Raw genomic sequence first — 27,610 nt, forward strand, 5'->3', positions numbered from 1 at the left:
CGCCTTCGCGTTCTTCGCGTCCAGTGGCGTCCAGCTGATTTTTCTTCCTGCGTTTTCGCGTGCGCGCCTTTCTTCCCGGCGCCCGGATTTCCGTTTCCTTGCCTATTTCTCTGCTGCAATCGCTATTCCGCTCCTTCGCTGAGACGAATCACCTCCGCCTTTTCCCTCGGCGGCTCTCTTTTCCCACTTTTCTTCTTGTGGGGAGCCCCCCTCGTCCGGGCCTGGTACCAAGCCCCGTCCACGTTTCGCAGTTCGCAAGATGCAGTTCCACAAACAGGCCGTGCCTCCCGCTCTGTCTTCTTCCCTCGTTCCCCTCTCTTCTCTGTCGCCTCGCCTTCTCTCTCGAGTCTATGAAGACACCCTCGGGGAGGCCTACGGCCTCGAGACGCCGTTCACTTCCGCCTCCGCTGCGGCTCTGCCGGCGCCCTCGCGCGCTCGGCCTCTCCTCTACGCAGACTACGCAGCGAGTGGAAGGGCTCTTCGAAGCGTCGAAAACTTCCTGCTTCGCCGCGTTCTCCCGCTCTACGGCAACACACACACGCAGGAAAGCGCCACAGGCAAACAGGCTAACCAACTGCTTGAGGAGGTGCGCGCTCCAGTCTCGCTGCATGCATCTGCGCGCAAGACAGCCGTTCCCTCTGTTCGTGCGCACAGGAGCAGAGAGGAGCTCCAGAAAGACGGGCCGAAGCGGAGCTATGAAGATACAGACGGCGAAAAGAGATCCGTAGAGCGCGGTATACACAGTCACAGAAAGAGCTTTAGAGATAGGGTGATAGAGAGGGAGATACGGTGATAGAGAGGGAGATAGGATGATAGAGAGACGGAGATAGGGTGATAGAGAGGGAGATAGGCTGAGAGAGAGATAGGCTGAGAGAGGGAGATAGGGTGACACGTATAGCGAGAAGGCTAGGCGCGTACATTGGTGCGCACGCAGATGTGCATACAGAGAGGCGTAAGTCGACCTCCTATGCGCGCAGGCGTCGAGGTTCATCCCATGAAATGCGCCAGTTTATTCGCTGAGGGAAACACACCCGATGTAGCGGAAGGGACACGCAAACAAGCTTTTTGCACAAGCACATGCTCACATATATATATATACTTGTATGACAATGATGACTCGGAATTTGGAGAAATCTCCTCGTCCACCGGACGTTATAGGCGGTCGGCGGCCAGTGAGTGTTCGAATCCACATCTAAATCTCAGAGTGATTCGATACTTTAAAGGATATGCAATGCTCTATTACAACAGATGTAGCCAGATCGGCAACGGAAATGTCTGCAGCTCTAGCGTTGTGTGTATATATTATATATTGTTTATGTCTAGGTGTCTGGATTTATATATGTTTGTAATGCATATATGTATGTAATGCATATATATATATATATATATGGGTGTCTATCTAAGTGTTTTTGCATGTGCGTATGTGTACCGTGCTGTAGATTCTGGGTGATGCTGGGTGTCCACGTTTTTTGCGCGTATCTTCTCGCATTTGCAATTGTCTGATGCGTCGCCGTTGTTGTGCATTCACGGACTGGTTCCTTCCGCTCCCTCAGGCACGTCACATTGTGAAGATGTATTTCAATGGCGGCCACAAGGACGCCGTGATTTTTTGCGGCGGAGGCGCATCGGCGGCGGTACCAAAGTTTCTTCAGATTCTCCTGCTTTCAGCTCCGCATGCAGCTGCCTGTGTCGCTCCGCATGCAGCCTCTGGCGACCTTGGGCGTCGGCGAGCGCAGCCGCTTCTCTTCTCTTCTGCTCCTTCTTCCTCGTTCCTCTCGACCTTCTTCGCGCTCTTTGAAGAAGACCGCTGGGGAAGCTTCGTCTGTCGACTCTGTGGCGCGCGTCTCAAAACTCCGGCGCATGCGCGGCGTCACATGCCTGTCCATCCCGAGTTCCGTGCTTCCTCTCTCGTCTCGCGGTCCCCGGCGTCCTCTCCCGCCGCTCGTTCGCCCGCGGGGGATCGTCCGTCTCGTTCGGCCTCCTCTGCCTCCTCTGCGCCTTCGCCTCCGGGGGATCCTCACGCGGCTTCAGAACCGCGTCCTGGCACACTGTCTGGAGCAGAGGCATGCCCGCGCGCCGGGCGAGTCGAGCGCCGCACGCGCGTTCACTTGCGCCTGCACTTCTTCGTGGATCCTTGCTGCCACCATTCTTCGTTTCTCCCTTTCCAGGAGCTGGCTGCTGCGCCCGTTCCCGCGTCCGCGTCTTCGACTCCGTGCGCGCCAGGCTCCTGCTCGGCCTCCGCCTGCTCAGAGGCGCCTGCGGGCTCCCACGCGGAGGGGCGGTACTCCTACCACGCGGAGGCTCAGCGGACGGGGGCGTCGGGGCGCATGCAGGCGGAGGAGACAGCGGCTGATGAGGCGGGGACGTGTCCAGTCGACATGCACTTCTACTTCTCCTTTTTCGACCTCGACGCTCGCACCGCGACCCTGTTGCCCTTGTCCGTGTTCGAAAAGCTGAAAGAGGAGGAGCGCGTCTGTGCGCGTCTGAACGACGCGTGCAGGCAGGCCGCACAGTCGCGCACAGAGACAGAAGCCGCGAGAGACAAAGAGGCGGACCGGGGCGATCACGCAGCTGCTCGAGAGACGCCGCGCGAAGACACTGTCTACGTGTCGCTGCCCATCTGCATCTTCTCAGCAGCCTCGAACGTCACTGGCCTCATCAGCCCCGCTCTCTCTTCCTCCTCCGGCGTGTCCGACCTGTCCCAGGAGTCAATGTCGCAACTCAACCGCGTGGTGCACGCCTTTGGGGGTTTGGCGTGCTGGGACTTGGCCGGCGCAGCCTCCCACGTGCGGGTGAACGTCAACCTGGAAGCTGGCGACAAACTGCATTGGAACGCGGGACGACTCGAAAGTTCTGCGCATGCAGACGGCGCGACCAAAGAGGCAGCTGGGCGTGAGGGCGCGTCTCCAGCGGAAGAAATCGACGAACAAAACGCAAGCGCTGACGTCGTTTTCTTCTCGCCCCACAAACTCCTCGGTGGACCCGGAAGCTGCGGTGAGAGAGAGCCGAGGGAATTCAGGAACTGGACGGACAGTCTTTTGTCCACAGTCCAAACTGCACGCAACGCGTTCTGACCTTCTCACCCGCTTCAAATGCTCGCAGGGTCGCCTTATGCAGGAAAGGCCCGTCGAGAAAGTCTCGCAGAACCTAGGCTAATTGAGGCCTTTTCCCCAGGATGATGATCACGTTAGACGGCGAGATACCCCTTGAGACGTAACTCTAGCTACATATACATATATATATATATATACATATATATACATACACAAATATATAAATATATATGCATATGCGTGTGGATGGATAGAGATGTAGATGAGGAAAGTTATACGTACAGATATATATACATAGACAACCAGTGGCGTTGATGTATATGTGAAGGCATATGTGCTTCTTTAACTCTTTTTTTCGCGGGTGATGGGTTCTTCAAGCGCGAAGCTCTGGCGTGCACAGATGCCATTCGTCGTTTCAAAATTCCAGTGACGGAAACAGAGCCACCGTTGTCGCAGGGGGCGTCGTCTGAACTGCAAGGCTTTGCGGGCACTGGCGAGCAGGCAGTTTCATGGCAGATCGCGGTTGTGGAGCATGTGTGAAGACCTGCACCAGTAGACACTATCGTTCCGAGTGTCTTCCGTGACGTGTGAAACAATCTGTCGCACCTCCTGTGCGTCTTCATCGTTTCCTTTCCCTCTCTTCTCATCCCCGTCTCTCCCGGCCGTCGCCCCACGTGGACGCAGGGTGTCTCCGCGGGTTTGCCGCCCGACCCACGTCTGCTGTTTCTTGCGTGCAATCGTCTCCATATGTTTGTCGAAACGTGCCTGGCACCGGTTATCGCCTCGCTCGCGCCTCATTTTCTCGTCTCTCTCTCGCCTCCATCTCGCTCTCGCGTCCTTTGATGTCTCCCGCCTTCTTCCCCTGCCTGTTTTCTCTCTGGCCTCGAACAGGTCTCCTTCTGCTGAAGAAGAAGCTGCTACTCTCCGACCTGCCGGCGCACCCTGGCGGCGGCTCCGTCTACCTGGTTTCCGGGCACAAAGCAGCTGTCTATACACTCGATCGCAGTGAGCACCGGGAGGAAGCGGGTAGCCCCAACCTGCTGGCGATTGTTCGCGCGGCCGCCGCCATTCGTTTTCTGCAGCAACTGCCGATGGACCTGGTCAGGAGCCGCGAGGAGCTGTGGACTCGAAAGCTGCTACACAGACTTCGTTCACACCCGCGGTGAGATAGCCCACAAGAAAAAGACGAACGGCAGGGGCGAGGGCGGGCGGGTTTTAGCTGTCGGCCAGCGTCGTGTTTCCAGGCGCGGCGCCCGTTCCTTCCCGAATCCGGGGACGTCGTTTTGAAAAAAGATGGGAGGTTCCGGTTGTCTGTGTGTGGAGCTCGTGATTGGTGGCGACCACGGACTTGTTTCGGGTTGGGAGTCACTGCGGCCTTTTCTCTCTCACCTCTGAGTGCGCCCCGCTGGCCGAACACTTCGGGTTTGTAAGGCAAGCGCGTTTTCTCGCAGGACTTGTTTTTCCGGCTTCTCCAGGTGGGCTCGGTTGGTAGGGCGGCACTGCCCGTCCCTTCCTGGTCTCAAAGGTTGTTTCCCCGCGCTTGCCACAAGCGTTTTTCGGGCGCATTCAGGGTTTCGGATTTCTGCGTTTTCTCAGGATTCAGATCGTCGGGCCTCTCCACCCGCGGGTGGGCATCATCTCGCTTCTCTTTCGATACGGGAACGCGAGTTCTGCGTCTCCGCAGCCGTCTTCGGAGTGTCTGTGCCCGCAGCGAAACTACGCCTTTGGCGGCGGGCTGTATCTCCACCAGAACTTTGTCGTGGCGCTCCTGAACGACTTGTTCGGGATTCAGGTTCGCGGTGGGTGTCTTTGCGCCTCCCCATACACCTCGTTTCTGCTGTCCATACACCCGGCGCTGCTGGAGACGATCGAGGCGATGCTTCTCCACACCGGCCAGGATCTGTTTCGGCCAGGCGTCGTCCGTGTGAGCCTACACGGCCTCATGCGCAGCGAGGAGTTGGACAAACTTTCGGCGGCGCTGCTGTGGATTGCCTCGAACGGATGGAAGCTGATGACGAGGTAACCAGACGCATGCAGACCCAAACCTAAACATTTCATGGCGCCCGTGTGCATTGCGTCTGCCCGTGACAGGGACGGCGGCCTCGAGATTGCCGTGTGTTAATAGCGAAAGAGAAAGCGAAGAGCAGTCCCTGCGAACCGCTTATGTTTTCAGATTTTGACAGATTCAAAGCATGCCCACATGCACATACATCCCCACCTACCCCTATAAATATGGATATATATATATATATATATATAAATATGGGTACATATATGGATATATATAAATATAAATATGGGTATATATGGATAAGGATGTAGATATGTATATGGATATACGTGTACTTTGTTTGTCCCTTTGGAACCGCGTCGAGGCTCCTCTGGAATGCATGTGCCATCGTGCTGTCTCGCTCTCCCGGCCCCCCCCCCCCCCCCGGGTTTCGATCCGTCGCAGCCCTCACGCTTTCTGGCCGTGGATCCCTCTGTCCAAGTGTCTTTCTCTTTTTTGTCTTTTGTGTCTCCATCGCAGATACGAAGTGACGCCGGAGTCCGGGCAGTGGCGCGTGAAAGGCTGGGGCGGCCGTCGCGAGGAGGCTGTGCGAACGTGGATTTCCGAGGCGTCCTTTCTTCCGAAAGGAGACAGTGAAGACAGCGCCGCGGAGCGGAGCGACCGAGCCTCTTCTCTTCGGAGCCTCGAGGCGCCGCCTGCACAGGGACACGCACGGGAAGAGTCCACCCTGTCTGGAAAGGCTCTTGCGTCTTCGCATGCACTTGTTGAGGGGCGAATTCCGCGAATCAGCGAAACCCTCGACGAAATGCTGAACTTTGCCGACGCAGTTTTGGCGTCACATCTTTGTCATTTTCACGCATCCGCAGCGCCTTCCTTCCATCTGCTCCACCTGCCGCCGCCAGACGTTGCCAGCCTCGTCCCGCCGACCCTGTGCCTGCGTCCAGGCGTCGCTGCATGCGAGCCTGCGAACGGGGCTCCCGGACGATTCGAAGAGAGACACCCGAAAGAGATCGACTCTTGCCCTCGAGACGGCCATGCCGCAGCTAGAGGACAAGACGGAGAAGGACGTGGAAGGCCGGTGAAGACTGGAGACGAATCGACCAGAGAGACCCGCTCCTCGTGGACGCCGTCGACGTCAGCGGCAGAGACAGCCGCTTCGCTGGTCTGGTTTGCTCTCCCAGCAGACGCCGCCTTTTCCATTGCGCAGTGGTCTGGGAAAGGCGGAAGGCGCGAGATCGTGCGCGGCGAGATGAGCGCTTCGGAGGTGACCCGGGTCCTGGATGCCGCACCCCACAGCCTGTCTCCGGAAGCTTTGCCCTTCGACCGCGACGCGGGCCTGGCGCCCAGCCTCAGTCCCCACGCGATCCGGTGGGTGTCTCCAGGTGTCTCTGGTCAGGCGCATGCAGCGGGGAAACGCGGCGACGCCCGAGGCGAGACACGCGAAGGAAAGGCGCCGTCGCTGGACAGACCCGAACACGCCTGCTTCCAGCTCCGTCTCTTCACTGGGGCGCAGTGCTGTTCATGCTGGACAGCGCAGGACGAAGGGCGATTGAGGGAGGTCGAGGGAAGCGAAGGCGGGCGTGGCGACGGGACCGGAGTGCATGCAGAAGAAAGGAACGAGACAAAGATATTCGAAGAAGACTGGCAGCTTCCGTCCGTGGAGACGTCGGGGGAGGGAAATCGTCACGACGCAGCCGGACCGGCAGGCGAAGCGGCTCCAACCTCGGCGGCGCAAGACGGCGAGACGCTGTCGGAGACTCTTCGCCCTCAGACACACGCGCGGGGGCCTTCGCAGACACACGCGGACTCTGGAGAAGTCCGCGAGCTCAGACGGCAGGTGGAAGCTCTCAGAGAAGCTCTCCGGCGCGAGAGAGAAAATGGCGAGAGACTCAGCGCGGCAAGAGAACACCCACCGCAAAAGGGAAATCGGAGGCAGAAGCTGGCAGCTGAGACACCTACAAAAAACGAAGACCCCGGGCAAACTCGCAATGGCTCTGGCGGCACACCCCCGACAAACTCACGTCCCAAAGAAGAACCTTCTTCTTCTGGATCTTCATCTTCTTCTGGATCTTCCTCTTCTTCTGGCTCTTCGTCTTCTCCTGGCTCTTCGTCTTCTTCTGGATCTTCCGCTTCTCCTGGATCTTCCTCTTCTTCTGGATCTTCCTCTTCTTCTGGATCTTCCTCTTCTTCTGGCTCTTCGTCTTCTCCTGGCTCTTCGTCTTCTTCTGGAGCTGCCGAGCCTTCGGCAAGGAGTTGTCTTCCGATTCTTCCGATTCCTCGAACGCTGCGGCGGACTGTGGGCGAGGCCATTCGGAGCTTCGACATGATTCGCGAAGGCGACAGGCTGCTCGTGGGCATCAGCGGCGGGAAAGACTCGCTCACGCTTCTGCACGTGCTCCGCGACCTGCAGCGACGCGCCCCCGTCAGCTTTTCGCTGGCAGCCGCGACCGTTGACCCAGTCACGCCCGAGTTCAATCCGCGGCCGTTGATCAAGTATATGGAGGATCTGGGTAGGCGAGAGAGAGAGGGAGGAAAAGGCGAAAAAACGCCTCTTGAAAGGAAACAGCGAAACTCAAGAGATCGAGGCTTCTTCGTGGTCGGTAGCGGGCCCGAATGCGTCGGATCTGACACTGTGTCTCTTCCGCTTCTGTCCTCAGGAATTCGGTACCACTACCTTCGTCTCCCAATCATGGCCTTGGCGAAGGAGCGCATGCAGAGGCAGTCCATCTGCGCCTTTTGCTCCCGCCTCAAGCGCGGGCTCCTCTACTCCTGCATGCGAAAAGTGAGGCGGGAAAAAGGACAGATACGCTTGAGCCGTTCCTCCGGCGTGCCTGGTCCTTCAGAGGCTTTCCGGCGTTTCTGCTCGCTCGACGAGACGTCTGTGGCATCAGTGGCAGCTGGTGGGAAGGCGGAACCGCACCTGGGTGTTTAGAAGAGGGCAAACGCACGCCTCGTGCTCGTACAGCGATAGGTCTTTCCGAGACAGAGAAAGACGCTTCAAACGCGCTCGGAGCGCCTCTGGGAGACCTGCATGCATGCAGGGAAGGTAGCTCGTAGGGGGGAACAGAAACCAGATCGCGTACAGTCGGGGCTATGAGGATGACTTCTTTGTTCTTTGTGATGCTACACAAAAGAGCCAAAGAAACCGATACAGTTCGTCCGCTGCAGGAGTGGCATTAGATGTTCTCCTTTTCCGTTCGGCGCACCGGGGCTTTTCGCTCGTATATGCATTCGTCTCTTGGAGAGGCGTGTGAACGTCGGGTACGGGCAGGGCTTTGATCTTTGCCACAGATACAACGGGAGGAGGGAGAAACGCGATGTCTTTTTCCTCTTCTTGACCGGAAGGTGGCACGCGACTCTCTGCCATGACCCAGAGAGCCTTTTTTCTGAGTTCGTGTGTGCAGCACGGCTACAATGTCCTCGTTCTTGGACAGCATCTCGACGATGCATGCGAGTCGTTCCTCATGAGTGCCTTCCACAACGGAGTGTTAAACACCATGAAGGTGCGTCGACTCCTGCCTGTTCCCGTTCTCCTTGGTGTGCGTCTCTGCTCAGTGCCGCTCGTTTTTCTGCTTCCTTCCCTGGCCGTGCCGCCACAAGATATCCCCTCGGTTTCTCTCTGCTGCGTGTCGTTCCGGCCCCCGTGGTCGCTCCTCTGTTCCTTGACCCTGGATCTTCTCCGTGTTGGAAGCCTTTCTAGTCTGCGATGTCTCGGCCGATTTGCGCGCGTCTCTCTTCTTCCGCTTCATCGCTGTGTGGAAGTCCCTTTGCGCCCCAGCCTGTCCCGCCTTTCTCCACGGGAAGGGTGTCTCACAGAGAGAGACGTGCTCAGGCCATGAACGTGCGCAGACGACCGGTTTTGCTTGCTAGCCCGGGCGCACCACGACTTTGACTGCCCCGGTTTGTTCTCTCGCTTCATTCCTCGTGCCCGGGGTCGGCTCCGCGTTCCCAGGGACACTACGTCAACGCCGACGGAGACCTGCGCATCTGTCGCCCGCTCATCACAACTCGGGAGAGAGAAACAGCCCAGTTCGCGGGGACGCACCGCTTGCCGGTCATCGCAGATAACTGCCCCGCGTGCTTTGCCGCACCGAAGGAAGTAAGAGACCTTCCGCGATCTCGCGTCGCGCAAAACCGCCGACCAGTAGTACTCTCCGCTCGCGGTCACGTCGCGCAGCCTCGCTCCTTACCAAGGGTATAAACGAACAAGAGGTGATGTGTTTTTCTGCTGGCCTTCGCTTCAACGTCGCGTAGGCGCTCGATTAGGCGTCTCTGCGCGGGGTGTCTTTCGAGCGAGCTTTAACAGCCTCAGCGCTCTGCTCTTGGGACAGGCACGCACATGCGAAGACATGTGGACACCGTTTTCACCACGCGTTTTCTGTCTCGTCTTTTGTCTTTCCCGCGGACAGGGTTTGCCTCCGTGTGTCGTCATCATCTCCGTTTCTCTCCGCGTGCTCGTTCTTTGTCTCCAGCGGCATCGCATGAAGATGCTTTTGAGTGAACAAGAAATGGAGTTCCCTCACCTCTTTCAAAACCTCCTCAAGGTAGGGCGCGCGCCCAGATCCTCTGTTCCTGCATGTGGGCCGTCCGTTTTCTGCGTCGGCTGTATCTACAAAACGCAAGGCGAAACCTCCTCTTCGGAGGCTGAAAACCTGTAGCGTCCCAGCAAGCAAAAGGCAACCGCGTGGAGCTCTCGATTTCTCTTTCTCTACCTTTGTCCTCTCTCTTTGTCGGTCCTCTCCCCTTCTTGCCACTCGGCCCACTGTGTCTCCGGGCCTTGTCCTTGTGTGGAATTTAAAATGTGGAATTTAAAACGGTCAGGAGTATTCCTGACATCTTCAACTCTCGTGGCGGGCTTCCTGAGCGTCTCCCCCTTCCTTCTCTCTCGCTCCACGTGCGTCTCTCCTGTCCTTGCATGGCTTTCTGCTGTTGGTCCTGGCTGGCCGTTCGCCCCTAGCGGTCTTCGGTAGCTTCGTCTCTCGCTGTTCATCTCTCCTCTTGCCCAAAGAGTCCGGCGCCTTTTCTGTGCAGTCGTTGACGCCGCTGATTGCCGTTTCTGCGGCCGCGAGTCGCGCGTCGAAATCTGGGACGAAGAGGAATCGCGAAGATCGCGAAGCGGTTGACGAAGGCAGTCCAGCGGGCGTCCACCGCGGCGAGAAGCGAGAGAGAAGGCCTGACCCACCCGCCGGACGCGCGTCGGGTTCCGAGCAGCTTCTCGCCACAGTCGAAGACTTTGCGGGCGACGCGGTCGACGACATCCTCCGCCACGCAGGGAGACGAGGGGACGAAGGATCCGAAGCGGGCCGGAAGCAAGCTCCGGAGAGAGGCGCAGCGCCTTTTAGTCCCCGAAACGCAGACGAGAAAAAGAAGGAAACGGAAGGGAAAAGCCGAGCGGAAGAGCAAGACGAAGCGGCGGAGCTCGTGGTGACTGCGTGCGGCCTGCGCAGTGACGGGATGTGTAGACGCGTTTAACCAAGAGACACGGCTGCGATATCGGCGAGGAACCGGGTTTCCTTTTGGAAAGAATGCAAACGTGTAAGAGCGCGCAGGGTTTGGGGGAGAGCGGTAGGCATAGGTGGAGACATTTGAGAAAACGCGCCGAGAATCGTGGCCGTGACGCCGAGAGGACTATAGGCATGTCTTTGTACCTGCAAGGCGAAAAGTAGAGCAACCGCGAGAAGGGCTGGTCGCGGAAGAGACAAAAGAAGAGCTGTCTTTGCGGTGGATGTGTCGTCGAAAAAACGCTGCAGGGGGGAATCGGCCCCTCCGGCGCTGAACCTGCGAAAGTGCAACATTTTGTCGAGTGCTGGCTGTTGTGGGCGTTGTTTCGCGTGTCGTGGAAAACCCATCTGACGGCCAATCGCATGCAGACGAGCTTCCTGAGGCGAGCGCCGACGCTCGACGGAGTCGTGGGAGCGGGGCCAGGGGGGAAGGGGAAATCACAGAGAGACAGAAAGACGGCGAGGAGACAAGGGCAGACACAGCTGAGAAACAAGATGGACCGAGGGGGGGAAAGCAAGAGAAGAGACGAGACAAACGAGAAGCAGGCGGCGAGAGACCACGGAGAAAACAATAGTGCAGTTTGAGGAGGGGCGGAATCGCTGTCGTAATGTCAGTGTTTGTGTAGAAGCTGGTATTCTTGCGTCTCCGCGCGGTTGCTTTGTTTCGATGCTTGGAGCGACGGGTGCACGCAAGAGGCCCATAGGGAGGCTCCTGGTGTGTGGCGTTTTTGCGAAACACCGGTTGGAAGAGACAACGCGAGTTCAAACACGAAACGTAACGGCTAGCGTCTCCAACGTGTCGCAGGAAAGATGTGCTGGCGAGTATAAAAGGCCAGCGGAAGAATCGAAGCGCTGTTATGCATATCTTCGGGAAAAATACTGCGTTCGTCCGAGCGGCGGGACGCCCTTGGAGACAGAAGTCGCACTGTTTTACGGTAGCGACCAGCCTTTTTTTAAAGCGCGCCGATATGGGGACCACGGACCTACCCATGGATCGACACGGGATAAAGGAAGGGAGGCAGAGGAAAAAAGCAAGACTATCCTAGTTTTAAAAGGAAGGGAACTGCCGACTGAGAATCGAAGGAGGCGCTGTGGGACCTATCCTCTGGACCTCTTTCCCAAGAAAACGCGGCACGTTTCTGCTCGTGAAAAAGAAAGCCACTCGGGGCCTGTCTTGGGAGAAATCGCTGACGGTCAGGTGCCTTCCGGTAAAGAAGAGGTCAACTCATGCAGTCATGGTGATGTGGGAGTCTAGACCGGAAAGCCGTAGGATTTATCTTGGACAGGAGAATATCTCAAGGCGAAGAGACGGGCACACTCTGCTCGTTTTTCTCTTTGCGATCTGGTCACTCCGGCAGGTCCAGGAGCCTGCGTGAAAGAAAAGGACACAGAGGAGGGCGGTTGTATGCCCGTGTTTGTGTATCTTCCTTCCACACACAGGAATACAGAATTGAAAGTCGGCGTATCCCTTCAAGGGAGATGCGGAAGCGGAGTCTATAGTCGGGACACGGCACGTCGGGAACTGCATTTTGCCGCCTGGTCGTGTAGACACCGGTCGAAAAAGCCGTCGGGATCTCGTAAATCTGCGCGTGGATTCGAGGGGACGCCTACGAGAATGCGGAGTGTGCCGGGAACGCAAACAGGGCCGTACTGTCTCTTGAAACGTTCTGGAAGTTGTGTGCGGCACTTACTTCTTCACAAGAGGCTCGTAGGGCACCAAGTCGTCATCACATTTATCTGCTAGACCAAAGATTTGTTCGAAGCACCTCCAGTCGTCGGCAGACAACGGTTCGCCAAGGTTACAGAAAATCATTTTCACCACTCGCTTCTTGAGTTTTCCTGTTTGTTCGCGATCGTACACGAGAAACAGCTCTCGGAAAGTCGTCACTTTATCTTCGTCATGGACGAGGAGAGAACAGAAACGGCCAAAGGCTGCCAGGTCACACCGGCCATTCACTCGCTGGAAAAAAGTGTCAACTTCTTGCTCTGACGGAGCAAATCCCTGAAATCAAAGAAGGCGAGGACATTTGGAAACCAACTGAGCCTTCTGTAACCAACCCACGGTAGTCCCCATGCCACAACGACCCAATCACACGAGGATCCGAAACAACGTGCAGGAGGGAAGCGCGAGAGAACTTTGGCAAAAACGAAAAATCATGGGACACGGCCTTAAGACCTCTCGTTTCCTGTCTACGCGGCGGCTCGTCGCCGAAACTCAGGAGCAAAGAGCCGCAACCGTTTCGGAGGAAACACCCAGGATGTCGCCGAAATATCCCTGGAGTCTTCCACTTTGTGTCGTAGTGGGTGAGAAAAAGCGGCCCCTGCCCAACCGATTTCGAGGCATCGGTTCAGGGGGTAGGCAAATCGACGCGTTCTACCGTTGTCGGCGTGAGGCAAATGTACCCAGCTGCTGTGGGCGCAGGGGAACTGTGGAGAGAGAGAGCGATTCGTACAGGGGAAAAGAGAAGGGGGAAACGGGGAGCTTACCAGGTACCGTGCTAAACCGGCGACTGCTTCCTTCCGTTGAATGGTCCGCGAAGATCCCTGCGGAAACAGCACAGGCGGGCAACGAAAAGGCAAAGCAGCTATCCTCAAACGTGGCAAGCAGCGGTGTCTTTGAAAAGTAAATGCATCCGGAGACCAGAGCAAAACGGCAGAGGGTCGGCATAGAGCCGTCGCTGGTACGTGCCACTCTGATTCCGTCCACGGCCGGATGGGATGCGGAAAGCTGCCGAATGAAGAGAGTGGGACGTGCGAGATGCTCATCGTTTTCGCCGGCGGAAGAAGCCGCGAGAGAGGGTGTTTCCTGCTGCGAGGAATCCTCGTTTTGATTCGTTCCGACGGACACAAGCAAGCAGACGCGGAGATTTCCACTGTGTAGTATCTCTTGGAGCTGTCTTAGCAACTAGATGTGGATTTATCTTCTATGGTACCGATATGTTCGAAGAGTTGCTCTAAAATATTCCATGTAAATACAGGTTCTTCACCTTAGTTAAGTATCTGGTGTGTTGTATTCATTGGCTAGCACTATGTTAATCTTCATACCTATGCATATATCCTTGGATTTAACGTCAAGACGCGACAAGGCCACTACGATGGTGCGCAGCCTCGAAGGAAAAGGTGTGGAGAAACGGAATCCCGTGGTACAATGTGTAACAGAAGTCTAGCTAGAAGGGGCGCTCTGCACGTTTTTTGGAGCTCCGCACGAAAAACAAGCCTTAGAGGGAAGACGGGAGGCGAGCAAAAGGAAAGCGGCAATAGGGCAGCAACGAGGAACAGTCCTGTTTCGGAGTTTGATGGGTCGCCTACACTGATTTCGCAAAATGCCGACTCCAGCTTCCATGCATCGATGTGGCGGATGACCTGAACGGCAGAAACACAGCAAGGCAGTAAGTCACCAGAGCGCCATTTTTGTACGCCACGAACCACACGTACAGAAGGTCAATACCCAGGGTCGAAGACTTGCCTTGTTCAAGCGAAGCGGCACACCATACCAATTGAAAGACGAGAAACGGGCGCTACGCAGGCATACACAAACGTCTATTTCGCGTGTTCGCGCGGCGGCCGCTCGGAAAATACGCAGGGACTCTCCTTTCCGTGAAAGTGTCTCATGCGATCCATTTTGAACCATCGGGAGGCGTGATCCCGTGTTGAAACTGGACTGGACCCACCGGGAAGAAACCTAGCTCACCAGCGGCTTCCGTCTTAGCAGAGCAGAGCTGCAAATTCGTGACGATGGTGCCTTTTGTTTTCCGGAGAGTTCCATGATTTTTTTTCCCTTCTGGTAGTAAACGAGGATCGTCAGTTGTGGCTGTTCCGCGGCCCCGTCGATAGAGTCGGCGAAAAGGCGCCGGTGCTACCCCAGCGCCCGACGTAGAAGAGCAGTCGACACCCCGAAATGCAGTCAGGCGAAGATGTCTTTAAGGAACGCCTTTCTGGGAGGGCTATCAACGCACCATTAAAAACTGTCAAAGCTGCATCGCGCGCAAGCGGAAAACGCGGTGAACGCCGACTGCCAAGCTGGCCTGCGCAGGCAAAAGGAAACGCGATTGAGGTTGCTTCGCGGCAACAATCCGGGAAATCTCCCCTCGCGAATCTGTCTGGGAGACTGTTTCCTTGAGAAAAAACGGAGATGGGTGAGAAATGGGAAGCAGCAGACGATTAAACCAAGAACGGGGCAACTGCGTCCTGCGCTTGAATTCGGTGTGTTTATAGGTCAGAGTAAGCTTGCACTGGAAGAGCGGTGGAGAAAGACATCCCCTAGAAGGAAACTCCCTGCCCTCCCAAGGCCACCGCCGAAAGTAGATGACTTGACAGTTGCTGAAGGAAAGCAGGTGTTGCAAAAAAATCCCTTGTTAAAGAGGCAGCTAACTGCTGTCCTGTTGCTTCGGATGGAGCCGACGCGCTCGAGTGCGGGCTCACGGCTTTCTCGAGTCTCAAAACCCCCTGAGACCCAAAGGCCGTATACCTTTATGAATCAGAACGCAACAAAAAACCTCGACGACTCGCTTCGAGCGGAGCTGACAGAGTGTGCCTGTCGCCCAGTTGAGGATGTCTCTGGATTTTTCTTGGAGAATCCTCTCACAAGACACTCGCGCACATGCGCCGCTCGTCGAGGGTACCCTGGCGGATGGTTCGGGTGCCGGCACGGCCAACCGGTTAGAAGAGCGGCAGAAAAGAAACCGTTTCTCTCTTTTGCTTTCGCCGAAAAAGGAAGCGGTATGGGGAACGGATGCCCGCGAACCTGGTGACAGTGGACAGCACCTCAAATCCGTCGATCTCTCAAGTAAGTTTCCGGCGTATCACGCGACCACGGTGGTGGGGAGGCGCTACGACGGCCACGGAGATCCGACAACCTCGCCGCCTCACAAGCCAAGAACGCGATGCCGCAGTCGTCTATATAATTCACGACTCTCACTAGTGTGCGCAGGGGTCCGTGTCCAAGCGGCGGATTGTAATTTGTATGTCCCATGTAAAGTTGCTAGCGCAAATAGTCGGCGATTTGGCCCTGTCAGTATGTGTTTTTATCCGGCCCCTGGGACTGGCTGGAGGCTGCCGGCGCGAAATCCCTCTGCTTCTTTCACTGCAAGTCCGAAGACAAACGCGCACGCTCCCGATGCAGTCGCCAATCTGTCGAGTGGCGGCTTCCAGTTTATCTGTTTCATGCTTGCTTCCTCTCAGACTTACCTGTCTCTGCCGTGTCGCGTCTGTATGCCGTGGCGAAGGCGTGCAAATGCCGGAAGAAAAAAAGGCAGCCGAGTCGGGTTGTTCAACCTTGGTTAACGTTTTGTAACACGCGGCAAAAGCTGGGATTGTGTTGCCGTGGCGAGTTTAGAGCGAAGCGAAAACCGCAGCCAGCGATTCGGTTCAGAACACACGGAGCGCTCGTTTAAAATTACACCTGGACGTCGGGGTCCACCCCACCAGAATGTACATTCTGAATAGGCAAATACGAACGCATCTGCGCGTTTTCCTAAGTCAGAACGCATACATCGGAGTGCGATTTGCCTCGCTGGAGAGCGGCTGATGTGGGCTCTCACAGAGTGCAGCGAGTGTTGAATCTCGCGTATCGGTGGCCGCCGAAAAAATCGAGGCGCGGGAGCATCGTTTGCTTTCTAGACTGAGTCTCTTTTTTCTTTGCCTCGGCTGTGTCTGAGGCCGAACTCAGGTCTCTGGATGAGGCAGATCTAGCGGCGCGTACGACTAGCCGTGCACCGCACGTCTCTCTGGATTAAAATTCTTTAATGGATCAATGATGAGAACGGAAGGTTTTAGAGGGGGTTTCACTGCGTCTGCGAACGTGAACGTCACACGGCAACTGCACTCACGTCCATCAAGAAATCCAAGAGAGTACGCCAAGCTGAAAAGAGATTGTCTACAGTCCCTCAAAGTCCGGGATGCGAACTGCAGTCGCGAACCCTGTACCCGGCAAAAAAGACGATTTCTGCACAGTCCAGAGAAGCTCATATAGCGTAGGTTCTCCCAACGCGCGCGAGTCTCAGTGCATTCTCTCCGTCACAGATCTTTCGCAGGCAAGTCGCTGCGCTTTTCCGCTAGAAAGAGAACGCGTGTTTTGCTACAGGGGCCGGAAGGATGTGCAGAGGCTCCTGTTTGTTCGTCTCAAAAAGCCGGACTAGAGATTAGTCAAACGCGCAACTAGCGCGTTGTGTTTCTGGATGTGCATGATTCTGTCGAAACGTGGCCTTCGCCTGGACACCGAGTCGATCTCAAAAAAGCCCCCTTCTGGAGGCGGAGCCGAAGGGCTGCCGGAGGGTTCTTCTGGAGGCGCAGACGCACCGGCACCAAAGTCCAGACCAGGTGCGGTAGAAGAGACACTCTGATCGATGAGATCGGGGGATTTTTGACTCGCCAACTTTGCTTGCTCGGCCTTGAGCTTGCCGGTTTGCCTCTCCATTTCCTTCTGAATTGCCTCGTTTTGCTTCTTGGAGAACCAGCGGCCTCTCCACTTCTTGTGGAACCACCGCCCCATGCGCCGGAACGCATTCGCGACAACCTACGAAGAAAAAAACGAAGAGCTAAACGGCAAACGATAACCCCTGGCGGTGAAACTTGAACGAGGCAGTCCCTACATAGTGTACACATTCACCTGCTGCGCCTTCCGCCCCCCCGTCGCTTCTCCTGTCGACCTTCTTGTGAGTTCCGTCTTGATGCACGAGCACCAAAGCACGCAGTTTCTCACAGGCACACGCAGTGGTTCGATTTCCCCAGGCTGACGCTTGCGAAAAACGAACCCTTTGCGGCTTTTCACGTTCCCCCCTCGCCCTCTCTCTCTCTCTGCACACTACGTGAGACTACCGCCGCAGACAAGCGGCGCCGGGTCCAGGAATCCGTCCGGCTGTCCACAGGGTGCTCGACTCGACCACTCAGAAGCGGCCGTCGGCGCTGTCTTTCCAGCCCTTCAGGTCTCTTGAGCGTGGGACTCGCCTCTCCCTGGAGGCCCCCACCTTACCATTTCAAATCGCGCAAGAATCTTGATGTGGGACACGGCAATCTGCCAGATTGCGAACGCTGGGCCGAGCAGCATGCCGATTCCAACGAGCGCGAGACTCTGGAACACCGCACTGGTTGCAGCGGCGGGGGGCGAGGCGACAGGATCCCCGATAGACCCGTCGACGCAGATTCCCATCGGGGGACAGCCGGTGAGCTCCGGCGCTAGACTGCTCTGGTTTTGCGCGACTTGCTCGACCACTTGAGTGGTTTGTTGCATGGCCCTGGAAGAACGAATCGAACAGAGATCAAACGCCTGCGTGTAAAGCCTACGGTGTGCACCGTTCAGAAACACAATCCAGGCGAAAACCTTTGAAACTCTGTGGGCACTGGCGACCAACTCTCTCTCTCTCGCAGTCTCGGCGAGACAGTCCCGAGAGGTGAAGACCCGAACCCGCCTCCCTTTCCCTTTCGGTCTCTCTCCCCTTGCTCCAAAACGCTAACAGCGTGTGTGTGTGTGTTTGTCTACTCGGAAGACCGGTTTTGTCGCGTGCGCGCTCCCTCCTTTCTCTTTCTCGTGCATCTGGATGCGCCCCTGGCCGTCTGTTCCCTTCCGAACGCGCGCGCCGTCTGAAAGCCTCGCAGAAGAGCCACTCACACGCCGACAGCAGCGAAGCAGAAGAGGGCGAGGGTGATCCAGGAAAGGATTTCCACAATGCGCTGATCCCGGCGCGATCTCTGCCAGCGGACAATCATGTGTCCAAAGTAGGGGCCTTGAGCCTTGAGGAACATGCCGAGATTAGGCAGGCTCTGCGCCGAGTAGAGACGCCCCGTCATGACGGTTTGGTAGGCGAACATGGTAGCCACGCCGTATTTCGCTCGCTTCAGCATCTGTTTCTGATCTCTGGGGATCAGCTGGTCGTAGAGTTTCAGCGGCATGTCACTGCCCAGGAAGACGGTTCGGAACGAGTTGACAGCCAGGTTATCCGTGAGGGATTTCTTCCAGGCATCCTTCGAATACTCGGCCTCCAGTTTCGCCGTCGCCTCCGGGTTAATGTAGTTGTTCATCGACACCGAGAAAAACAGCGACCACGCCTGAGCGAAAATCTGGGACAGCGCCGACGCCTGGAACTCCTCGTTGCGCGTCTTGCCGTCCATCTGCGCGTAGTACGGGTGAATCATGTCCAGGAGCGAGTGCACGGGGACCTGGAGAGAGACACAGAGGAGAAAAAACGCGTGGAACTGTGGACCGCCACAGCTCGAGAGGGGATGGGAGAGCCCTGGAAACGTCCTTTTCTGCCCCTCTCCCTTGCTTCCTCAAACGTCTCGAAGGCCGCACCAGAGACACAGCGGGGAAGATGTGGACAGCTCTCCCCCGCCACCAGAAAGTGCGTGCGTTTTTCGTTTTCCTTCCTCAAGGCGTCTGCTCGTTAGCGCGAAACCTGCGACGCGACGCCGGCGAGTGGGGCAGAAACACGGTCCGTTCTTCCGAAACTTTTTTCTCGAGCTCGCTGCTGAGGAACGTCTGCCTGTCAACGCTTACCGCGAACGGTTCTCGGATCTTCTTTTGCAGGAGATTTTCGTAGGTGATGCTGAGCTCGCTGACGGCTTTGCGGAACGCAATTTCGTTCTTGAAGACTGCCGTGTGGCGGTTGTAGATCGTGGCCATTTCCTTCACGACTTGACTCACCAAGTCTTCCCGGACTTTGACAACCGCGAAGACAAAGTGTCTGGCCATGTACGGCGGCAGCCGCAGGAGACTCCTCAGCGTCGTCTTCATTCCTGACCATGTCCGCGCGAAGAACCCCTGAGACCGCATCGACGTTTCGCTGCGCTTCACGACTTTCCCCAGAAACATAATGTTTTCAGATCCAAATCGAGACAGCAGGAAGCGTGAGTCGTTGATCACGGTGATCGCGTTCGACGCGTGGCTGAGGAAGTCGCAACCGGCGCGCGACATCTCGACGTTCTCAGGGTTCTCCTGCAGTCGGCGCATGGACCGATCGAGGCGCTCGGCGACCATCGCGTCCAGAGTCTCGCGCGTTGGAATGGGCATGGTCATAATGTTCACCCCGGCGAAGTCAGCCGCTGTCACGTTATCACCCTCTTCCATCTTTTTCTGAATAAACGCAGAGACGCAGCGCACGGACACGTCGGGCGGATGCGCCGCAACTTGGACAGCAGATACAGCGAAAGCCCACGAGCGACACGAGCAGGAGACGGCACACAGAGACCTGCACACGTTGACGGAGAGCCAGGGACCCGCGCATGAGAGCGACAGAAAAAGACCGCCAAGGTCACGTATCGAGACAAGACTCCGATTCCAGTTGCATCCCCGCGCGAGTGGCCGCCAACCCCTTTCTTTCTGCGACCCGCCTCCTTTCCACGACCCTGGGGCAGCCGCTCGAGTCAGGTGCCGGAAAGCAGTCACAGAGCGATGAGAACGTCTAGGCTCGGAAAGCGCATATCTGTGACGCGGAGGTTCTTTCGGTGCGAATCCCCTCGATTTCCACAGGTATGTGTGTAAGACGCACGACGAGTCTGTCGTTCATGCCGTGGGTTGCCCATGACTTCAGAGTCTTGTCAATCTCCTCGGCGAAGCCACCTTCGCTGTTGATTTTCCCTCGGCTGTCGCTGTACAGCACGGCCATCTGGTTCACGTGTTTCATCGCCAGTGGGTGGACCAAAACTTGGATAGCTTGGAACATTTTTCGACGAGTCTCCGGACTCAGCTTCTGATGCAAAACTGGAGGCAAAACAGAAAAGCGGCAACCGCGTCCCTCCCAGATGCACCCAAACGCCTCGAATTCGCAGCGTCGTCAAAGCGACAGAGACGCTCTTCGTCCAGCGGGCAGCGACTCCAAAAGAAAACGGTATGTCTCCTCGAGAAAAGCACGCGAGACTGAACACATGGCCTATGAGGGTTTCCTCCAGGTCTGCACAGCCGAGAGGCGAAACCAACGAGCTTCCCCGCCGAGCGCGTTTGGCCCATGAACGCCGGCGCCGTTGTTTTCGATCATCTTTTTGCGTTAACAGCGGCGTAACTCAAATCCAATAGGCAGAGGCACGATATCGTACCACGGACCTGGCACGCTTCGTCAGTCAAAAGAGGGTGCCTGCTGCGGCAGACACGAGAGCTAGAGAAAGCCCCGGAAAGAAGCTAGAAAAGCTCGGATGTATGAAGCCAAACAGCCATGACCCCGCCACTTACACTGCAACATCGACGGCTGGTACGCTTTCTCTGAGAGTCGGGTTCCAAGGCGTCTCATGAGAGAACCGGTGAAACGGCTAAAGAGCCACCGTCTCTTCCCGTTCCCCGCAAAGAGAGACGTGATCAGTCCAATGTCCCAAATGCTCGGGTGGTCTGTCAAGACAACACACACAAGACAGACTTCGATTGAGGGCCCACACGAGCGATGACACGTTGCGGCACGCTGCAGAGCCGCGCGCGCGTTCGCCGATACAACCCGGCAAAACCCTAGGAGACAACACAGGTGGCCAGCCGCCCTTAGAGGTCCACTTGGCTGCAACGGCCGTGCAGAAGTTCGAATCCTCTGCAGTTCCCGTCCCGCCGGAACCCCAGAGTCCTCCCGCATGCAGCTCTTCACACGCATCTGTGTCGGCGGGACTTTTCCTTGTCGGAGTCTTCCTGCTTTATCACAGCACTTACCCAGTCCGCCCAGGAGTTCTGCGTTTGACAGCGTGGAGCTCGAGTAGAATTGCAAGGCACTGAGCAGGGCTGGAGCGTAAGCGTTCTTCGAGAACACCGTTCGTTGCGTCGCTCGGTTGCTTGCCAAGGAGGCGAAAGGCCTTCCCTTCGTGGCCTGACTCGCCTTCTTCACTTGCGCGTCGCTCGACGCGAGTGCTCTGAGGACTTTCGATGTGGTTCCCCGGCCGTCGAGGCCGAGAACGTCTGTGACGGGGCTGCAGAGCAATCGCGCCAAGTTCTTCGAGCAGTTCTTTTGCCACCAAGTTTTCTTCCACGTCGCCGTGCAGACGGTGTCGGCAGCGACCGGCTTCTTGCTCTTGCCGAGCTTGGCGCACGTCGCCTTGACCTTCGTCGCTTTGCCTTCGACCTCCTTCAAGCTCCGCTCGTCGACGAAAAGCATCGGCGTCCACCAAGGGCCGTAGTCCAGGCTGAGCACGTCGCGGACGTTCGCGGCACCCAGCTGTGCAGCTGCAGGCAACCGCACCGGAGAGAAGCCGAGAGAGTCTGAAGGACGCCTCTGGCGCAGACAGGCCGATTCCCCTTTGGAGTCGAGGGCGTCGTGGCAGCCTCAATGAAGCCTCAGGACGGTAAGGAAACGCGAACAGGGTCCGCGCAGGCTGCGTGGTTTTGCTCGAGAGAAAGGCAGCTGGCCTCGCTTCAGGCCTGCCCCTCGACACGCACACGGAAAAACTTCGCTGGCCATGGCGCATGTTGTCGCCCCGAAGCGGCCAGCCCTGTTACGCTTTTGAGCGAGGTAAAAGCGAGAGACGATGGATCTACATGGCAGCAACAGCGACCCCACAGCGCAGAACCGCATATAGGGGACGTGCACAGGTCCACATTCACGCAGTGCCTCGCAGACCGGTTGCGCGTACCCGCTCGCAACTTGAACCAATGGAAGTTCCTGCGGGCCGCAGCCTCTTGCTCCTCTGGAGAGTCTTCGTCGTCAGACATCTCTTCCGGTGGCGTGGCGCCAGTCTTGGTCTCCAGGAGAACGAATTGGTCCTCTTCCGAAACATCAGAGCTGCTCGGCGTCGCTGTGGTCGACGACGCCTGGGTAAGGACCGTGTCTGCGAACGAGCAGGACACCAGGCTGGTGACATCCGAGACGCCCTCCACGCTCTTGCGGAAGGCGAGACAGAGCCGCCGGAAATTCGAGGCTCCACTGGCGCTGTGCTCGAGGAGAACGCTGCGCTTCTTCTTCTCGTCGTCAAGCGACTCCATTCGCGCGTTGAAGTCCGTGACGGCGGCCGATTCGGCTGACAGAGACGCACACGCCACGGAGAAAACGCGGAACAGGTGGAAGAGTCACAGGTCGTCAGCCAGGCACACAGGGCGAACTCCAGAACACCTGCTCTGGGCTGTTCCGTTCCCACACCGCGTGACAAGCCTGCGGGTGTATCTGGGCGTGGAGGGCCAGCGCGAGCTCTGTGTGCTTGCAGAGATCGGGAGGGGATTCTGCGGTCGTGCGGGGCGCCAGCAGAGACTCTCTCGGGTTTGTGAGAGCCGAAGGCGAGAGAACACGCAGAAAAAACGCACCGTCCGTCAGCGTCGGGATTTTTCACAGATGCCCCCGCCGCGCCTCAAAACTTTCCGGCTTACCTAGGTCGAGAGCCACAAGTGTGCGGTGGAGAAGATCGCAGGAGAACTTCGCTTTGCCCACGACGCGCGATCGCCGAAACATTTTCTCTCTCGGGATGGTCGGCAGAGTGGAGGGCGTCTTGGGCTTCGGCTTCAGCTTCTTCAGAGCCACTCCGCAGAGTCCGTCGATGTGGCTGAACCGCTCCTGCGACCCCGCTCGGAGGAGCGTCGAGATGCTCGGGAAGGGCCGAGAAGCGCCATCGCCGGTGAACAGTTCGTCCCACCGGTACCAGGCTTGGAACAAGAGGTTATACAGCAAGGACACTGCAGGAGGACAGCGGCCGGAGGCGCAAAGACGCATGGCCAGTCAAGAGGAAACGTCGACACTGCCTCCAAAAAAGCTGACACTCAGTGCCCGGGACGCCACAAACCCAAACGTCACGCAAGGGAGTCAGCCGCGACAAAGAACCCTGGACGACAAATCGAAGAGTGCGTGTGGAGAACTTGGGGCGAACGAAAGGAAAACGTTCTGTATTTCTAGATAGGGGAAACTGGCTGGTGCACGACGGCAGAGGAACCCGGGACACAGGGAGGGCGGCGCCTCGAGAAGCTGCGTTGCGGCAGAGCCTGCAGAGATGACTCCTTTCAACGCGCCCCAAAATCATTCCCGACCCCTTGTCTCCGAACGCTCGCCGCGCGAGCCTTTTTCTCGACAAAAACCCGCGCTCTTCCACCACACACACCGCCAGAGCCTGCTGTCAAGCCAAGCGTTCACGGACGCGGCCTGTCGAACCGGGTCGCTTACCAATGGGGCTTCGGGCGCCGACGAAGAAGAGATGACGCGCAGTGCTGGCATGCAGCGTTGCAGTGAGGCCAGGTTCGTAGGGGAACGGCCGGACGCCGGTGGTGTCTGGAGGACCGAGGGGCTTTCCGAGTAGTTTGTTCTTCAGTTTGCTGGTGAGACACTCAGCGACATGCAGAGACGGGCGGGAACTGCGGCCACCGCGGAAAGGACTGTGTAAGCCTCTCCCCTTTCTGTAGGGGTCTACTCACTGAGTCGCGCGAAAAGGCAGATGCCGGCTTCAGCGGTGCGACACGGCAGGGACCAGAGCCAAGAGAGAAGAGTGCTATCGAACTCGCTGAGAAAACCGTCGGAGAATTCCTACCTGAGTTCCACCAAACTGGCGGCCGCTTGCGAGGCCGAAGGGGCTGTAGCCGAGTCTCCATCGGAAGCAGCGTTTTCTTGGGCGTAGACGTCGGAGACGGCAGCCCGAGAACCGATCGAGAGGAGGGACGACTGTGGGACTGTTTCTGAAGAGGACGAGCCCGCTGACCCTCGCGATGGTTGGCCGTCGTCAACTGTTTCGGTTGTGGGATCCTCCGCTGAGGGTGCTGGGACTGTGGAGCAGAAAACGGCACGATGTCAGAGAATGCAGACACCCCGTCCAGATCCTAGGCCCCCCCCCCCACGAATCTACACAGATCCGCTGCATGCGCCCATCTGGGAGGCGAAAACAGGGCGCCGCGAGAACAGAGCATACGCTAGGCCAAGCAAGCAGTTGGTGACTCTCCGGTTTCTTCTACGAAACCCTCTGTCTCCCCAATTAAGGCCCATTTGAAGCGTGTTTCAGGCAACAACGCGAGACACAGACGAGAGGGGAAACGATGGCCAGTCCAGCGCTATCGCTCGTGCGTTTGCTTGTGGAGAATGCGCCAAAAGAGACGTACCTTCCCGAGTAGTTCCCCCGAAGAGGGCATTCAGTTTGTCCCTCAACTCTTCAGGTTCGGCGGACGTGTGAACGATAGTGAGAGGACGCTCGATAACCAGCAAATCGTGAAGAGCGACGGCGTGTGCATACGCCTTTCCACAGTCGTTTTCTGACGACGGGGCTGAACCCGCAAGTTCCCCTTCGAAAGCGTCTAAATACGCCTCCACGAGCGCCCGAGACAGCTGCGCACAATCCAGCGCGGGAACGGAACGGGCGCGACAAGGCAGCCCGCTGCCGACAAGGTCGCGGAGTCTCAGGCAAAGATCGTTCTTGGCATCTGTAGCGAACGAGAGACAGCAAAAACAAACAGGTATGTGGCGCCACGAAACAGGAACTAGAGAACGAGGACCTCAGAGTGTCTAGGCTGCGAAGAGGCGGTCGACGGAGAGAATCGGGAGCGACGAAAAGCATACAAGTGCAACGGAAACCCTTTTTCAAGCAGCGCAAACCTCCCTGGCAAGAACTGTCCCTGTCGGACCGCATGTGCGGTCACGCTGAAAGACGGTCTTGGCTTACGTGCAACGCCTCGCGTCAGGAACTCGGAACCCATCAACTCCCTGAGGGCCAGCAGGTTGTTCTTTTGGTTGCCTGAGACAACGGAGAGGCTCTGTGCAACGTAGTTGGAGCTTCCTTCACGGGGAAGCCGAAGCCACAGAGAAAAGATTGGTCTCGAGAGCAGGGACAAAGTCGTGGTGTGCGGACGGCCTGGCGCCTGAAAACTGCCCACGAATAGATGTAAGGCTAAGTTGTGTTTTTCGACGTCGCGAACCTAGAACGCCAAAGCGGAAATGCAATTTGGAAGCTCGTCGGGGCACGGGTGTCCCTCCAAGCGAGGTGAACCGGCGGCCTTACTCGCAATAGGAGCCAGGGGGTCATATGTCTGTGCATGCAGGTACTCTTTCACTCCGGGACGGTAGAGCTCAACCTCGTTATACACGCCTGATGAGAAAAGGGAACGGGAGTTGAAAGTCGGGGAAAAGGGACTGGAAGGCTCGACACCCGTGCGAAACGCGGGCCGCGAGACGTACACGGTCGACGACAAGAGGTTCGTTGCTACGGAGAGCACTTTTTTCGCAGAAAAGACAAGCTAGCAGAGCGAAAGACCCGGAATTGAAAGCACGGAAGGCTGAATGCCAAGGCCCAACGGCATGCGTGTTTTTGCTCGAGATCTCAGGCTGGTTCCAAGAGAGTGCACGCAGGCAATCGGCGGGTTTCCAACTCCAACACACTGTGCTGCCGGCATGCCGTAACAGGATCCACGGTACTAAACTCCCGCCCTGTATCTGTGTGGTGTCTTCCGAATGTCCCCATTCAAACTTACAAGAGCTAGTGAAAGGCCATTTAGCCGCTGAGGAAAACGCAAGAAGCAACGCAGGACACACGCCAATGAGAAAAGCGGACACGATGAACCCGATGGCTCTGGACGTGTCCCCTTTGTGACGCTTCCGAAAGCGCCTGTTTGGTGGAAAACGAAAAGAACTGGCGGCCAGAATTCCACACGCCTCTTGACTGGAAAAGACTTCCCTTGTCTTTCCTCAGTCGCAACCCCCGGGTACAGCCGATGGTCCTACAGAACGTATCTGCTTGCTGGCTTACGTTCGGCGTAAGGCGCGGGCGAAGGAGCTGGGTCTGCGTTGCCTTTTTTTAGCGGTATCGGCGTCATTTCGAGATTGACGTCATAGTGGCCTCTCTTTCCTTTGCTTTTTTTCCTCCGTAACCCGTCGGTCACACTCTCGGCGTCGGCAACCCTGTCGACGCCGACAAGAGCGCCGAGAGCCAGTGCAGCGACATAGCCGAGGAAGACGAAGCGGAACGCCCTCATGGCGATAGGCAGATCAAAACGATTCGGGCGAGGCAAAGTGGAAAACGCGCACGGCGAGTAGACGGCCTTGGTGCACCCTCTCGCCAGCACCGGGGTCAGAACTGCGACTCGGGCGTCGGCAACGGCCCTTCCTTGCGGACGTCTCGCAGGTGACGGAGGCTTTAGAGGAGGATGGGGAGTGGTGGGCGCGCGAAAAATCGATTGTCCTCGTGCGGCTGAGTCGGAGACTCCCGGCCGAGAAACGCCTGAAAACCGGGCACGCGGAAATGCCACATCCAACCGGCCCCGGCAACGTGCCGCGGAATCCGCACAGGTCAACTGCCGCCTGGGTTTTCAGTTTTTGCAAGAGACAAAACGCACGCAGCGTCCCTGAAGCGGCGCTGAGAGAAAAGAAAAGGTAGAGGTGAGATCTGGTGAAAACAGAAAAATACGGTAGCGGTGCCTTGCCACGACGCCGTGTCTTGCTTGAGAGCCGGCGCGCGCCGCCGATAGCTCAGCCCTGTGACGCACCGGTTTGACTGCGGCCGTGCAGTCGAGCAGACCGAACCGGGAATCTCCTTTCGTGCAGGCAAACCTTTCAGGCCTTTCGGTTTCCTAGATTTGCCTTCACGTACTCCACGCGAAACGCAAACGTCCAGAGAAACCGCGGGAGCGGCCTCACGAATTCAAGACAAAGCCGCGTAGTCTCCTCCCAGACAGCGCGTGAAGTGGTGTGAGAGAGAAGCGGATTTTGAGTGGGCGGTGCGGGAACGCCGGGCACCAAAGGACTTTGACCGAGACACGTGAACTGCGCCTCGAGAAGGGAAAGGTAAAAGAGCTCCTTGGAACCGTCGGAGCGGAGGCATTAGAAAGAGGTGGTCTTTCGTTCACCGCTCTCAGCAGCAGCCTCAGAGACTAGTAGAGCGCAGGCCTGCAAGCTGCTCGCGGCGAGCCGACGCGTGGCCTCGAGGTCGTCGAAAAGAGCCTCCAGAAAACGTGTCTTTCGCGCTCGCAGCCTCGAGCTGCGTGTTTATGGCGCCTTGGCGCCGTGCTTCCTAAAAGGGCTGGCTAGCCTCGGTCTGCGGTCCAGTTGCTTCGTGGGGAAATGTGTACGCTCGTAAAAACGGAGAGAGCAGCAGAGGCAGCCTCTTTTGGAGAACTATAGGATTCTCAGTCGCCTAGTTGTCACCCGAAAAGGGCGCTTCTCGTGTGGGAGCTTCCAGGGTTTCCCAGCTCG

The 27,610-nt window shown here is 57.3% G+C and overlaps 3 protein-coding genes across 3 annotated transcripts; 1 reads left to right on the forward strand and 2 right to left on the reverse strand.

The window, feature by feature from the left end:
- Positions 1-259: 259 nt before the first annotated feature.
- On the forward strand, positions 260-10,536 carry NCLIV_001395 (conserved putative aminotransferase class V domain-containing protein; the record flags this gene model as incomplete). The annotated part of the gene is made up of 10 exons (XM_003879636.1): positions 260-586; positions 1,554-2,994; positions 3,945-4,215; positions 4,650-5,072; positions 5,584-7,574; positions 7,722-7,846; positions 8,469-8,567; positions 9,017-9,163; positions 9,537-9,608; positions 10,096-10,536. 10 exons carry the CDS (start codon positions 260-262, stop codon positions 10,534-10,536), a joined length of 5,337 nt encoding a protein of 1,778 aa, XP_003879685.1.
- Positions 10,537-12,252: 1,716 nt separating this feature from the next.
- Positions 12,253-14,331, reverse strand: NCLIV_001397 (uncharacterized protein; the record flags this gene model as incomplete). Its single annotated transcript, XM_003879637.1, has 5 exons — positions 12,253-12,458; positions 12,969-13,385; positions 13,875-13,928; positions 13,983-14,083; positions 14,300-14,331. 5 exons carry the CDS (start codon positions 14,329-14,331, stop codon positions 12,253-12,255), a joined length of 810 nt encoding a protein of 269 aa, XP_003879686.1.
- A 2,532-nt stretch (positions 14,332-16,863) lies between these two features.
- On the reverse strand, positions 16,864-26,394 carry NCLIV_001400 (uncharacterized protein; the record flags this gene model as incomplete). Its single annotated transcript, XM_003879638.1, has 16 exons — positions 16,864-17,079; positions 17,536-17,797; positions 18,172-18,719; positions 19,057-19,632; positions 20,048-20,259; positions 20,725-20,877; positions 21,184-21,690; positions 22,098-22,481; positions 22,825-23,127; positions 23,609-23,757; positions 23,970-24,201; positions 24,532-24,849; positions 25,089-25,160; positions 25,425-25,511; positions 25,894-25,920; positions 26,169-26,394. Coding segments are annotated over 16 exons (4,272 nt in total), but the record flags the coding sequence as incomplete, so codon positions are not given.
- Between the last annotated feature and the right edge of the window lie 1,216 nt (positions 26,395-27,610).

The sequence above is a fragment of the Neospora caninum genome, chromosome Ia, assembly GCF_000208865.1.
Source record: "Neospora caninum Liverpool complete genome, chromosome Ia".
Lineage (NCBI taxonomy): Eukaryota > Apicomplexa > Conoidasida > Eucoccidiorida > Sarcocystidae > Neospora > Neospora caninum.